Source organism: Clupea harengus, chromosome 3 (assembly GCF_900700415.2).
Source record: "Clupea harengus chromosome 3, Ch_v2.0.2, whole genome shotgun sequence".
Classification (NCBI taxonomy): Eukaryota; Metazoa; Chordata; class Actinopteri; order Clupeiformes; family Clupeidae; genus Clupea; species Clupea harengus.
Genome location: NC_045154.1, coordinates 1,323,077 through 1,336,963, shown reverse-complemented (window position 1 = coordinate 1,336,963; position 13,887 = coordinate 1,323,077). Strand labels below are relative to the sequence as shown.

General features: G+C 42.2%; 2 protein-coding genes across 2 annotated transcripts; one reads left to right on the top strand and one right to left on the bottom strand.

Moving 5' to 3' along the window:
- Positions 1-2,284: 2,284 nt before the first annotated feature.
- Positions 2,285-3,660, bottom strand: si:dkey-42p14.3 (EF-hand calcium-binding domain-containing protein 10). The gene is made up of 4 exons (XM_031562574.1): positions 3,450-3,660; positions 2,924-3,091; positions 2,746-2,836; positions 2,285-2,571 (listed from the first exon to the last, which is right to left on the bottom strand). The coding sequence occupies exons 1-4, from the start codon at positions 3,550-3,552 to the stop codon at positions 2,505-2,507; spliced, it is 429 nt and encodes a 142-aa protein (XP_031418434.1). The 5' UTR covers positions 3,553-3,660; the 3' UTR covers positions 2,285-2,504.
- A 1,484-nt stretch (positions 3,661-5,144) lies between these two features.
- Positions 5,145-13,546, top strand: dldh (dihydrolipoamide dehydrogenase). The gene is made up of 14 exons (XM_031564130.2): positions 5,145-5,260; positions 6,251-6,326; positions 6,594-6,673; positions 6,762-6,830; positions 7,723-7,792; positions 8,278-8,378; positions 8,956-9,099; positions 9,476-9,577; positions 9,767-9,957; positions 10,951-11,121; positions 11,309-11,498; positions 12,213-12,350; positions 12,464-12,553; positions 13,281-13,546. Exons 1-14 carry the CDS (start codon positions 5,222-5,224, stop codon positions 13,344-13,346), a joined length of 1,527 nt encoding a protein of 508 aa, XP_031419990.1. The 5' UTR covers positions 5,145-5,221; the 3' UTR covers positions 13,347-13,546.
- Positions 13,547-13,887: the final 341 nt, after the last annotated feature.

Below are 13,887 nucleotides of genomic sequence, written 5' to 3'. Positions count from 1 at the left end.
GGCAGGTTCCAAATCCTGCTGGAAAGGAAATCAGCATCTCCATAAAGCTTGTTAGCAGATGGAAGCATGAAGTGCTCTAAAATCTCCTGGTTGACCGCTGCATTGACTCTGGACTTGATAAAACACAGTGGACCAACACCAGCAAATTACATGGCACCCCAAATCATCACTGACTGTGGAAACTTCACACTGGACTTCAAGCAACTTGGATTCGGTGCCTCTCCACTCTTTCTCCAGACTCTGGGACCTTGATTTCCAAATGAAATGCAAAATTTCCACTGAGCAACTGTCCAGTTATTTTTCTCCTTTGCTCAGGTAAGACGCTTCTGACGTTGTCTCTGGTTCAGGAGTGGCTTGACACTAGGAATGCGACACTTGTAGCCCATTCCTGGACACGTCTGTGTGTGGTGGCTCTTCAATTCAACTTTATTTCGCCATGTATACAGATACTAGGAATTTGTTTTGGTATTCTCCATGCAGGCTATAGTATCACCAAACTATCTCCTGCACGAGATCTCCACGGCCGCTACACAAGCGCCATCGGACAAGGGGGTAGACAGGACGGGAAGACAAGGTTGAGGGAAGAATTGCAGCATAACATGAGGAAAGGGAGGAGAAAAAAAAGGCGACCCCCAGACTATGCTCCTAGAGGAGTACAGTGTGGGAGCAGGAAAAAAACACCTCAGCACATAAGCACATACATTTTACAACATGACAGAACTCAAGACTTGCAACGGGGAGGGGGGAGGGGGGATGGAGGTAAGCCAGCGCAAACAAGCAGCAATCTGGTCCAACAGCCATATTCGGCTATGGTCACAGACCCGCCTGTCACCCTGGGGGTACGAAGCAGGCGAAGGCGTGGGATGGGGGTCATGGGGTGATGAATGCATATCAGTAATGTGTATGTGTGTATGTATGCATGTAGAAAGTTCGAGTATGAGTAGGCCTGGATTGTCGCCTTCCCCTAGGCCTAATCAGACAGATTCTCAGTCCGCAAGATTGTCGTTGCCATGGAGACATCCTTGAAAAGGTCCTGGACTGAGACAACAATCCACAGGTGTCTGTGGAAAGGGGGAAGGGAATGCAAGAGAGTCTCACTGCAGCGATCTTCAGGGGAGTTGTTGTTCCAGCAACAGCCTTGGCCAAGGCAGTGCTGGTTGAGGGGGCCGAAAGCAGATAAGATTGGGGTTGTTTGGTCTTGGGAGTAGGCGCCAATTTGCTCGTCTACTCCTATTCCGTCCGGTCTCCGAATTGCTCCAATTTCCTTTGCAAAGCCGTGAACTTCTCCGTGTTGTTATCCATATCGCGGTTAATAGCCGCCAGGATGTTATCCATATCGCGGTGTATAGCCACAGTCTGAGTGCCAACAGCTCTGCCCAGCGCTTCAATCATGTCGGGCAGCCTTGATGCACTGACTCCAGCCTCAGTCCACTCCTTGTGAAGCTCTCCCAAGTTCTTGAATAGGCTTGGCTTGACAATCCTCTCAAGGCTGTGGTCATCCTAGTTGCTTTGGCACCGTTTCCTACCACTTTTCCCTTCCAGTCAACTTTTCATGAATATGTTTTGATACAGCACTCTCCGAACAGCCAGCCCTTTCAGCAATGACTTTCTGTGGCTTACCCCTTCTCATGGAGGCCGTCAGTGAGGACAACTGTCAAGTCAGCAGTCTTCCCCATGATTGTGGTTGTGTGTAGGCTACTGAACCAGACTGAGACATTGAAGGCTCAGGAAACCTTTGCTGGACTTTTGAGTTAATTAGCTGATTAGAGCTCTTCTCAGGTTGACATTTCTGTATTTTAAATTCTTTATTCTAATATTTTGAGACACTGGATTTTTTTGAATTTTTAAATTACGGGAAAAAACAAACTTTTCCACGATATTCAAATGTCTTGAGATGCACCTGTACATCACAGCTGTCTCTTTCCTGCATGATGACCCAACACACTTTTAGTGTTACGCTGGGATATGGTGCATGGGTAGATGACAGTATGAAGGCATTTTTAATTATTGTTATCCTCTTCAGGAGTGATTTTAGAAAATGTTTGCAGTTTATCTCTTTTCTTAATCTTAGAGGCCTTTTGTGCCTGAGCTTTGTGCAGCTCAAATAGCAAAACAAATCAAATGAAATAACTTGAAACTAAATCTCTTGGTCAAGAATAAGCATACAAAAATGGTTGAACAAAAACAATATATTGCAACATATTTCACATTGAAGATGGCCCACTTAGCTCCCTTTCATCATGTCATTGTGTGCAATGGAGCAGTAGGACATTTATGAAGAACTTCAAAAAGTGGTGTTCTTCCCATTGCCCTTCACACATAACACAGCCGAAGATGTCACAGTAGTGTCATATCAAGTTCGTGAAATATTGTACATTTTCATTCAAATTGGTGTAATATTCTTTGTAATTTGTTGTCATTACTTGTTAAACAAAGTTGTAGAATACATTAAAAACATTCCATTTGAACAACAATTCTGTGAAATACAGCGGGATAGAACACCTTCACAGAGTAGGCTCCACAGGTTGCCCTTTAACGAATGTGGATGAGCTTTCAGATAGTGCCTTTCTCCTGAAGAAAAAAGAAAAAAAGAAAGGAACAAGTTAATCTGAACAAAAGCATAATACTAATATATAAGCGTAAACCATGGACGTCACTGTAATTCATTCCATCACAAATGTTAAATTAATGAATATTGCTAAAAGAATATCTAAGGATAAATATTAACTTTGAAAATTAACTTACGCTTCCTTTTTAAATGTGTCTTTGGTGATTTGGTCTTTCACAAAGCCATCTGGACAATCATTGATATTCTTTATCCCTAGAGTGGTGAGAGCTTCATGGAAAGCAGATAGAATTAACCCTTGCAATTATTAGTAATGTAGTGGTAGCCTATAGGATATATTGCATTTAAGAGGCTCACCTTCTTTGAACTGAGAATAAGTGATGTAACCGTGATCAATAGGATCCAAGATTCCAAAAATGGCTTCCAAGTTGGCATTAGAAAATAGGCAGGGGCTATCCACCGAGGAGGACACTTTAGATAATTTTAGCTGTTCCAACTGGTCAATCAAGAATTCCCGTGGTCTTTCTGCGAGAAAAATAAAAAATAAACCAACATAGCCTAATTGTATGTCTAATTCATTGCAGATAAAGCTGTACTGACTTATACAACAACCCACTCAGTCATCACTTAGACTGTCAACCTTCACTGTTGCCGTGCTATCATCATCTATCATTCATAATTTCATTTTTCCTTCTCACTAGTTAACTGTTATCCACCTGCCTGACGTCGTAGCCTACTTTACTATGTTAAGTCTAGAGACATTATAGACTCTCGGTAGAGTCCGTGTTAAGTTAACGATTCTTCATTCTGCCTCTCGTGGCAGATTTTACTTTACATTGGCCTACATTTTCGATGGCTAATGGATATCGAAAGCAGTGCTCACCTGGCCTGTGAAAGAATACCATGCTTGTTAAATTATCCATAAGCTCTAGTATTTTGTGTTTTTTAAGATATTCTGTTGCCTCTACTTCTTTTGGGGAAGTCATGTTTTCACACGTCCTTCTACCAAAGGTTTTAGAATACTAGCTAACCTTTCCGCTTCCACCCTCTCAAGTCCTTCTCTACTTTGTTTTGGTCGCGTTGCTATGATACCAAAATTGAGACGGCAGAGTCGTGAGACCAGGAGCGAGAGAGAGCTGCTAACGTAAGGCAAGGCAAGGCAACAATATCCAGCCAACAAACCTTTAGGCTGAGCCACTATGTTTATTTCCCATTTACAGGAGGTCTTTTTTAGTGCACACACAGAACTGACAGCTAGAGGAATGTTCAATTTCCTGAATTTGACAAAAGGTGTAATGGATTAATTGCTGACTCTGCCTTTAACTCTGCCTCTGCCTAAATGGTTTGATTCCAGAAAAAATGACAAGACCTGGTAAGACTAAGAAAGTGCACAAGTGAAAGGATGACAAATGCTAATCAGCATCAATATGAGTGACAACTAATTCACTTACATCTGCTGATTTGTGGCACAAACTATTTTATAAAGTCCACACCCAGATTTCTGGCTGATGTTGGAAGACAATTTCAAGTTCCACAGTGTATTGTGACTGCTATGAGAGAAGGCATGGTGTTGTATTCTGAGTGTGAGCACATTATTGAGATAACGATTCCCTTTGAAGATACGATTGAGGAGGAAACTAAAGTGTGCGGAACTGGTGTCACAAGCGAGGGAACGAGGTTGGCAAGCAGACACAAGACCAGTGGAGATAGGTGTTGGAGGCTTTATAGCTAAATCAACCAGAACACTTTTGGTTTTCAAGGTCACTCAAAAGAGCTTTAAAGAAGTTGTCTGAGGCTGCTGAAAAAGTGAGCCAGTGATTGTGGCTGAGTTGCTCACATAGCCTACTACCCGGGGTCGTGAATTTACCTGAATTAACACTGAGGTATGTGAAATCTTGTTGAGGCGTATCTTGAGGTGTATCTGATGTAGTCTCTGGTAGTGGCATGTGTCCTAACCCCTCTGGGACGCCAGACACCACTGTTGAGCCTTCTGGAGGTGTCGTGGGGCTAATTCAACGAAACACTGATGAAGGAAGGTGTCTGCTTGAAAACCCCAGTGAAATGCTCACAAGGGCAACTTTTTTTTTGTTGCATCCTGCTACTCAGGTTCTATGGTTGAGCAATCATGTATGTTGTGTTTAGCAGTGGTGGGCTACAGACATGTTGCATGCTGTACTGTGAGGGAGGGTCTTTCAGGATCCCATGCGGCATGTTGTGTGTCGTGGCTGTCACCAGCCAGTTATGCATTGTTGTTGTATCCTGCTGCTCAGGATCTTTGGTTGGGCAGTTGTCATATTGCGTAGGTTAGGTTGTTGGGTATGACAGTGAGAGGACTGGCCGGTGTGGGAAGTCCTAAACCAATAGTACAAGGAATTTACCATATTTTCCTGTGTACATAAAAAAAAAAATGGATCAGACCTTTTGTATCATTTAGAACTCTACATACAATCTGTGTTGTATATTTACCAGTTCCTACCTACATGTATGTCCATAGACAGTACATGAAGAATAACACCCAGATCACATCAGAAGATCCCAAGTCAGTTGAGAAACGTCATAATCGAGCGACAAGTTATTTGGTTTCGAGTGCGCAGGCGCGCAACAAAGAGTCCTTGGATGCTCCGTCTGCTCTAGGTTAAGTGGACGAATGTCAAAATGCAGAGTTGTAACCAGTTGTATCGCACCCTTGCCAAGGTAAACGCTGCTTTTATGTAACCAATAGCATGTTCTGAATGTACATTATGAGTACATGTTTGTCAAAACAACTTAAATCTACAATTTGATTATTATGTCAGTGATCAAGTGAAGGCCCTTAAGTATCATTAGCTAACGTCAGCTAGCGATGTTCCGACTGAAGAGTGTCAATGCTAAACCCTAATGGCTAACAAGGAAGCAAAGTTAGATTATGTTCGACAGCATTGCTGAATGTCATAATGCCAACTTTGGCAACTTGTTTGGTTAAGCTCGCAAATGGACTGTTAGTTGGCGCGGTGACAAACAAGTTTATCTCCTTGTAACGTTAACATTTCAAAACCATGTGGGTACATTCTGGTAAAGGTAGCTAGCTCGTAAAATAGATGTCGTAACGTTATTCTGCTAATCGGCTGTCACACTAGGCCATAACGTTAAAATATATTTTGGCTCGCGAAATACAAGGTAGAATAAGTTGTATAACGTCTATACTCTACATAGATAGAAATTGATGGTGCAAAGTCGAGTAGACGGCTGGCTCACAGTGTAGGTGCAGTCTCTGCAAAGGATCTTTCAGTCAAGTAATCTGAGAAGTGATCCTGAAGCGAATTTGTATTGCTAACATGACAATTGCAGCTATATCGTACATGTCAAACTTAAATTATGATAACTGAATGAAGGTTGATAATGGCCTTATGTTATTACAATTTGGTAGGGTGACTGTGATGAAGCTGCCTGTAGATGATCATAAACAGTAGGGGCTGTTTGTTTACCGATTTAAGGTCTTGAAGGAATTCGATTTGATGTGCACTTGAAGCATTGCATGGCCTCCTACGGGTTCATTTTTACAGACTGGGAGCTTTCAGGTCCTCTGAAGTGGTCCAATGACAAATAGGTGTTCTGCTTTTCCCATCACTGAGTGAAGTGTGTTGACTTCTGCTATAATATCTTGACATTTTGAATCTGCTATTTCACTCTCTTTTGCTAATACAGCGGGGCTCACGTCTTCCATGCAAACTCCATCCAGCAACTGCATTGTCTGTAAGGACATATGCAGACAAAGCCCAGAGTAAGTCTATTTATCATAATGTCCTGAGCAGTGAAGTCTGTTATATCAGTGGCATTAGTTATTTTGGAAAGCCTTTGCTCCTGTTGTTTGTCATTAAATGCTCTTGTGTGGAAAGTCAAAGTCAAAAGTCAAAGTCAAAGTAGCTTTATTGTCAATTACTTTGCATGTTAAGACATACAAAGGAATCGAAAACTATCAGGAGTAAAGTTACCCCTGGCAGTAAAGGGCCTTTTGGACATGACATCAGCTGAGTTTATTGTCTTGCAGTTGAAGCTGATGTAACTGTTGTGGGTTCGGGGCCTGGAGGTTATGTCGCCGCGATTAAGGCAGCGCAGCTTGGCTTCAAGGTAAAGGAGACATTTCTTTTAGGGGAAATATCACAAATGAAATGATTTAAAGACAATGACAGATGATTGAAATGTCTTCCATCTTTAGACAGTATGTGTGGAGAAGAACGCCACCCTTGGGGGAACCTGCTTGAACGTTGGCTGCATACCATCTAAGGTAGTTCACTAATATCACAGTTATGATCAAATACCATCTAAGGTAGTTCACTAATATCACAGTTATGATCAAATACCATCTAAGGTAGTGCACTTCAGTAATAACACAGTTATGATCAAATACCATCTAAGGTAGTGCACTTCAGTAATAACACAGTTATGATCAAATACCATCTAAGGTAGTGCACTTCAGTAATAACACAGTTATGATCAAATACCATCTAAGGTAGTTCACTTCAGTAATAACACAGTTATGATCAAATACCATTTAATAGTAGTGCACTTCACTAATAACACAGTTATGATAACATGTCAAATTAAGTTTAATTCGTTCTTGGACCATATGTAAACATTTCAAGTGATTTTATTGTTTAATATTTTGGTTAGTAAGAGCTGTGTCTGTTCAGCATATTTCATTTAGTCTTTCCCTGTCCAGTCCAGATGTATTACTGTTTGACATACAGCAGTAATTGTGGTCCCAAGGATCTGAATTCTTGGCATTGGTGAGGCCAAGTGTCATGCTTTACCAACCAAACTCCAAGCACTGTTACACACACATTTGGTGTGTCATTGACAGAGTTTTTGGTTTTGAAATGTAGGCCATCCCCTGAATATACTTAATGCACACTGCAAGTGGTGTTGTGAAAGTGCCTGTGATGAAGGTTGAAGAAAGGTTAGGGGTTTCATACTTAACCTCTTGCTTTCTGGAAATCTGTATGGTTCTCAGCGCGGGAACAACATATGGGGCCATCTAGCTAACTCTTACATTGCTGAAGGGAGTAAATATTCACGATCAAATCATGAAGCAGTTATAAGAACAGGATAGATCCGTGCACTGATACTGAGCCACAGATTGGTGATTGACTTGATTTCATGTCTGTTTCCCTTTGTAGGCACTCTTGAACAATTCTTACTTCTATCATCTTGCACATGGAAAGGACTTTGAAAGCAGAGGCATTGAAAGTAAGAACTAAGGTTATGATATTATTCTCCTTCTAGAGGAAATGTGTTCCTTTTTGGTTTTGCACTTGTTCTTCAAAGTATTAATGTCAACAACAACAAAAAAAGCAAGGCCTGCAGCACTACTGGTGTAAAGTAGCCACGCCTTCTTTGCACTACTGTTGTGCAACATTTCACAGCTACTGTATATAGCCATTCCGCCTTGTACATACTTTCTTAAACTCCTTAGTCCATTGCACTGTTGCACTGTTTGTTTGTTTGTATTGTATTGTATTGTGTTGTATATTTTGTGTAAGCACACTGAGAGTCACTTTACCAAGTCAAATTCCTTGTTTGTGCAAACTTACTTGGCCAATAAAACCTGATTCTGATTGTTAATTATTTGTAAAGAACATAGACTACAGACATGAACATGTCAACCCTTCTCAACTGAACCATCTTTAAAAGAAATGTAAATAATTGTGGTGTAACTCCATATTGTCGTGTAGTTTCAGGAATAACACTCAACCTGGAGAAGATGATGGCCCAGAAGAGTGGGGCTGTCAAAGCCCTGACGGGAGGCATTGCACATCTATTTAAACAGAACAAAGTAAGGTGGCCAATAGGTTTTTCCATACACATATGTCAGTTGTATGTCAGTTGTATGTCAGTCATTTCTCACACAGAAATGTCAGTAATTAAGACATATCTCAGTCTTTAGGCCAAAACCTTTGCCACAGGTTACATTGGTGCCGTGACCCAGATGGGGTGTTAGGTTTAGGGGGATGAGTGTCATGGTTGGCCAACACTTAAGAGACGTGCTAGCAACAGACACTAGCACCCGTGGGTTTTAGCCTCCCATCACCGAGGTTGTGTGTTTAAGTCTGGTGAGGGTCTGTGCCTGTCTGTACAAACGCAGGTTACATTGGCATTGGTATAGAATGGTGGCTTTAAACACATGTTTGTTCCATATCAGAGTGTGATGTCACTACATTCTGTGCATATGTCTCACAGGAGCCTGAGCGCCTGTGTTCACTTTCAAAGGCTTGACTCTCCAGGCCAGACTGATTTCTGTCATTCATTCTGTACAACAGCTGAGAGGAGAATACTTTGGAACGCAACTGCAGCACATTCAGCAATAGCAAGAGACATGTAGTCAATTTGGTGACACGTATGTTGTGTTATAGGTCACACACGTCAATGGCTATGGCACCATCACTGGGAAAAACCAAGTCACAGCAAAAATGGGTGATGGCACTGAGCAAGTCATCAACAGCAAGAACATACTTATTGCCACTGGATCAGAAGTCACCCCTTTCCCTGGGATCGAGGTATATATACACAATTGCATCCTATTCCCCTGGCAAGAGAAATGAAACGTGGCTAAATGCGATGTCTGTTCATAAACCACAGTTCTCTGAAGCATGATTACTTCTTGTTGGTTCTGAAGAGGCAGCAGTGAACTCTCAAATTGCTCTGAAGCTTGAATAGTGTTGTCATTAAATACGTACATTTAAAATGGTATTGTTAGTTGTTGCGTAAAACTGTTCATGTAAGTTGAAGGCAATAGCTCCGTTCAGGCAATTTAGTTGTCTTAAGTGAGTTGGAAGTTATACACTTGAGATTGTCAGGTGTTAAGCTTGTTGTGTGACATGCTTCTTTTCAAGAGGGTGATGTGTCATGTCTCACTTGTTTCCACCCTCACAGATTGATGAGGAGACCGTGGTGTCGTCCACTGGCGCTCTCTCCCTGAAGAAGGTTCCAGAGAACCTGATTGTGATTGGAGCAGGAGTCATTGGAGTAGAACTGGTGAGGATGTGCATGACACAATAGAGCACAGCCATCCTCCTTTTAAGACTGAAGGCCGTACTTTTTTTTTTTTTACAGAATTTGACTTTAAAATTTGTTTGGCAGATGTCGTCTGTATGTGTGTGTGTGTAGGAGGAACTTTTCCTTTCCCTGTCAGCTGAGTGTAATCCACATCGCTGTGCTCTCTAGGGCTCCGTATGGCAGCGACTGGGATCCAAAGTGACAGCCGTCGAGTTCCTGGGCCATGTTGGAGGCATGGGCATCGACATGGAGATCTCAAAGAACTTCCAGCGCATCCTTCAGAAGCAGGGCATGAAGTTCAAACTGGGCACAAAGGTCATGGGAGCGACCAAAAGAGCCGATGGCCTGATTGATGTTGCGTAAGTTTTATGTAATGGTTATATATATGTTCATTCAGAAGAAGGCAAGGACGGTATTCATTCATGGTTTTTTTGCTAGAGCACGTTGCATTAGCCAGAGGTGTGGCAAGGACGATATTCATTCATGGTTTTGCTGCTAGAGCACGTTGCATTAGCCAGTGGTGTGGTGCCAGGCAGGCGTGACCAGTAGGACATTGGTTTGAATTGAAAAGACTCCGATGGGAATACTGCAGCAACATTCCACAGTGTTCCTCCTGAACAAGTTCTCTTCTCAGTGGAGGCCAACCATGTTGTAAATTATAGACAGCACTACGTAAATTGTAAAATGTGAAATGTGCCATCCAATCTAGCTTACACAGACACAGCTTTTTTTTTTATTCTATATCGACAGGTTTTTCTTTGCATGTGGTTGGTTGTTGTCCTTGGCCATGTGTTTAATGGGCACCTGTTGGCCCCATAACTGTGTAATCACCTTGTGGGGCCACATGATGGCTGTTTTATCAATGATCTATTCACAAAGCTAAAATGATCACGGCCTGACCAAAAGTAACTTGTGTGAACTCCCTTACTATTCCCATATGATACTGGGCCATATGTTTCAAGGGTACATACGCACTACAACTGTGCTGCGCACTTTTCTATACATAAACAGTAGTCATGAAAGGATATTTGCTGGGAAAAGAAGCGTATCTCTGCACATGGTCTGGAGGTGGTGTACGCATAATACAGTACTTGGAACTTCCAGATTGGTGACACCTAGAGGAGCTAACAGTAGGCTAAACGCTATCTGTGTATCACTGAAGTCAGGAATTCTTGCGCACGTATTGTTAATGGTGTCGGCCTATTACTGCTGTAACTGAACTGTCAACATGACTTATCATGCCAATTGTATAGGAAGGGAGCACTCAGATGAGTCTGAATAACTGCGACTGCTTGAAAGGATTCGAATGCTCCGTGAACACTTTGTGTAACGTGATCCATGTGCTCTTAAAGGATTGAGGCAGCAGCTGGTGGCAAGAACGAGACCATGACCTGTGACGTCCTGCTGGTCTGCGTCGGCCGGCGCCCTTTCACCAGCCACCTGGGCCTGGAGTCTGTGGGCATTGAGCTGGACAACAGAGGCAGGATCCCCGTCAACAACCGCTTCCAGACCAACGTCCCTAGGTAAGCATCTGACATAGCTCTGACAGCTCCACACCAGCCATGTCTGAAGGCGGCCTAGAGGATTGCCTTTGTGTGGATGTACTCGGTTAGCTGTGAGATATGACTTGGCACCAAACAACATTTTTGTAGGTCAAGCGTGTGACCAAACCTGGTGAACCTAAAGCATTCCTCTTGTGCCCCCTCACAGTATCTTCGCTATCGGCGATGTGGTGGCCGGGCCCATGCTGGCACACAAGGCCGAGGACGAGGGCATCGTCTGCGTGGAGGGCATGGCAGGTGGCGCGGTCCACATCGATTATAACTGTGTGCCCTCCGTCATCTACACGCATCCTGAGGTGGCTTGGGTGGGCAAGACTGAGGAGCAGCTCAAAGAGGAGGTTTGTGTGTGTGTGTGTGTGTGTGTGTGTGTGTGTGTGTGTGTGTGTGTGTGTGTGTGTGTGTGTGTGTGTGTGTGTGTGTGTGTGTGTGTGTGTGTGTATGAGTGAGTGTAAGTGAGTGAGAGAGATAATAAGTGTGTGACTGAGGAGCAGCTCAAAGAGGAGGTGAACAATCAATCAATCGATGGATGGATGGATGCTTTTATTCAATTCATGTCATTGAAGTCAAATATTTAAGAGGACCCAACACTGCAAATCTGTAGTTTCTTACTGTGAACACCACTTGGTTCAATGATTGAAGTCACCTGGGAGATATAAACAGGTAATTCTAAAGTAAAATGGTTGCTATACAAGACCATCCCTTGTGGGCACTTAATACAATCTTCCAATCCATATAGTACCTTGCTGCAAGCAGCGTAGAGATGCTATGATGGAAATCAATTTTGCATTCTTTAAGTTCTATTGATCTCTAAGTTAGTGATGTGTTTTATAATCTTTTATGTTGAGATCTACATTTCTCTTTCTTAAGGTGTACCATATAAAGTTGGCATTCTTTAAGTTCTATTGATCTCTAAGTTAGTGATGTGTTTTATAATCTTTTATGTTGAGATCTACATTTCTCTTTCTTAAGGTGTACCATATAAAGTTGGCATTCTTTAAGTTCTATTGATCTCTAAGTTAGTGATGTGTTTTATGATCTTTTCTCTTTCTTAGGGTGTACCATATAAAGTTGGCAAATTCCCCTTCGCTGCAAACAGCAGAGCTAAGACCAATAATGACACCGATGGGATGGTGAAGATCTTGAGTCACAAGGAGACCGACCGGATGATGGGCGCTCACATCCTGGGATCTGTGAGTAACTCAACCACATGACCACATGGTTCCTTCCCTCCTTCCTGAAGGGGTATTGACATTACAATGCAACTCTTAAACACTGCTTTCTTGTCTTTTTCTGTGATGTGCAGTCGGCTGGAGAGTTGATCAATGAAGCGGCGTTAGCGATGGAGTATGGAGCATCATGTGAGGATGTGGCCAGAGTATGCCACGCTCATCCCGTAAGTGTTCATTAAACTTCACTCTTATTATCAATGACACTGATCCACACTCATGTAACTTCACTCTTATTATCAACGACACTGAAACTTCACTCTTATTATCAATGACTCTGATCCACACTCATGTAAGTGTTTAAACTTCACTCTTATTATCAATAACACTGATCCACACTAATGTAAGTGTTCATTAAACTTCACTCTTATTATCAATGACACTGATCCACACTCATGTAACTTCACTCTTATTATCAATGAGACTGAAACTTCACTCTTATTATCAATGAGACTGATCCACACTCATGTAACTTCATTAAACTTCACTCTTATTATCAATGAGACTGAAACTTCACTCTTATTATCAATGAGACTGATCCACACTCATGTAACTTCATTAAACTTCACTCTTATTATCAATGACTGATCTTTATGTCTGAAGTACGCCATGCTGCCTGAAGACTTTCACCTGTTTGTCACAGCATGTAGTGATAGCGTCCATAACCCTCACAATCAGTCACTTCCTCATTGGTATGCTCACTGGTGTAAACATGTCGTCTCAGTGACAATAATTCTAAGACCTGATCATTTTGTCTCAAACACTTTTGATAAAAGAAGCAAATACTTTGAGCTTAAATTGTAAAAAAAAAAAATATGTTTCTATCCCCCCTTTAACTGAGTGTCAATGTGAACTCATCTGACCTCTGACCTTTCTCTCTCCCCCCGACTGCAGACTGTGTCCGAGGCCTTCAGAGAAGCCAACCTAGCCGCCTCATTTGGAAAGGCGATCAACTTCTAGGCTCTCATGGGATCCCCCTGTACTGTACATACAAGTCTGCAAGCTGTATAACCATTTTGGACCTGTCCACACACACACTCTGTTGACCCTTACCCCTGGGTGGTCAGAACGTTCCCACATTCATACCACGAAGATATGCGTCGTTGTATGACTTTTAGTATATTATTTAATAAATGTTTAATAAAGGGGTTTGGGTTTAATCGCTGAGTCTGAGTTTACTTGAAGTTTTGGTTGCCACCATTTCTGTCAAACCACCATCTTAGTTGAAGCAGCATGAAGTGAAGTGAGTTCGAGTATGGAGAGGGAATTCAAGCAGGGAGCACATTGGATGAAACACTCTTCATGAAAAGACACCAACACCAGCTCAGACTCCAAGACATACCATGGTACCTCTGCTGCACTTCAGACTAAATGAAATGCGTGTGTTTGTTTGTAATAATATAATCCTACAGTCAAACCTAGTATCAATTAGGGGTGGGAATCTCTTGGCACCTCACGATTCGATTCCGATTCAGAGGTCAACGATTCGATTCTAAACCGA

Coding starts and splice junctions, on each gene's coding strand:
- si:dkey-42p14.3 (XM_031562574.1), bottom strand. CDS start 3,552: ATGACTTCCCCAAAAGAAGTAGAGGCAACAGAATATCTTAAAAAACAC. Junction 3,092..3,449: donor GGTATTCTTTCACAGGCCAG/GTGAGCACTGCT, acceptor TTTTTCTCGCAG/AAAGACCACGGGAATTCTTG. Junction 2,837..2,923: donor TTATTCTCAGTTCAAAGAAG/GTGAGCCTCTTA, acceptor CTTTCCATGAAG/CTCTCACCACTCTAGGGATA.
- dldh (XM_031564130.2), top strand. CDS start 5,222: ATGCAGAGTTGTAACCAGTTGTATCGCACCCTTGCCAAG. Junction 6,831..7,722: donor TTGGCTGCATACCATCTAAG/GTAGTTCACTAA, acceptor TTCCCTTTGTAG/GCACTCTTGAACAATTCTTA. Junction 9,578..9,766: donor GAGTCATTGGAGTAGAACTG/GTGAGGATGTGC, acceptor TGTGCTCTCTAG/GGCTCCGTATGGCAGCGACT.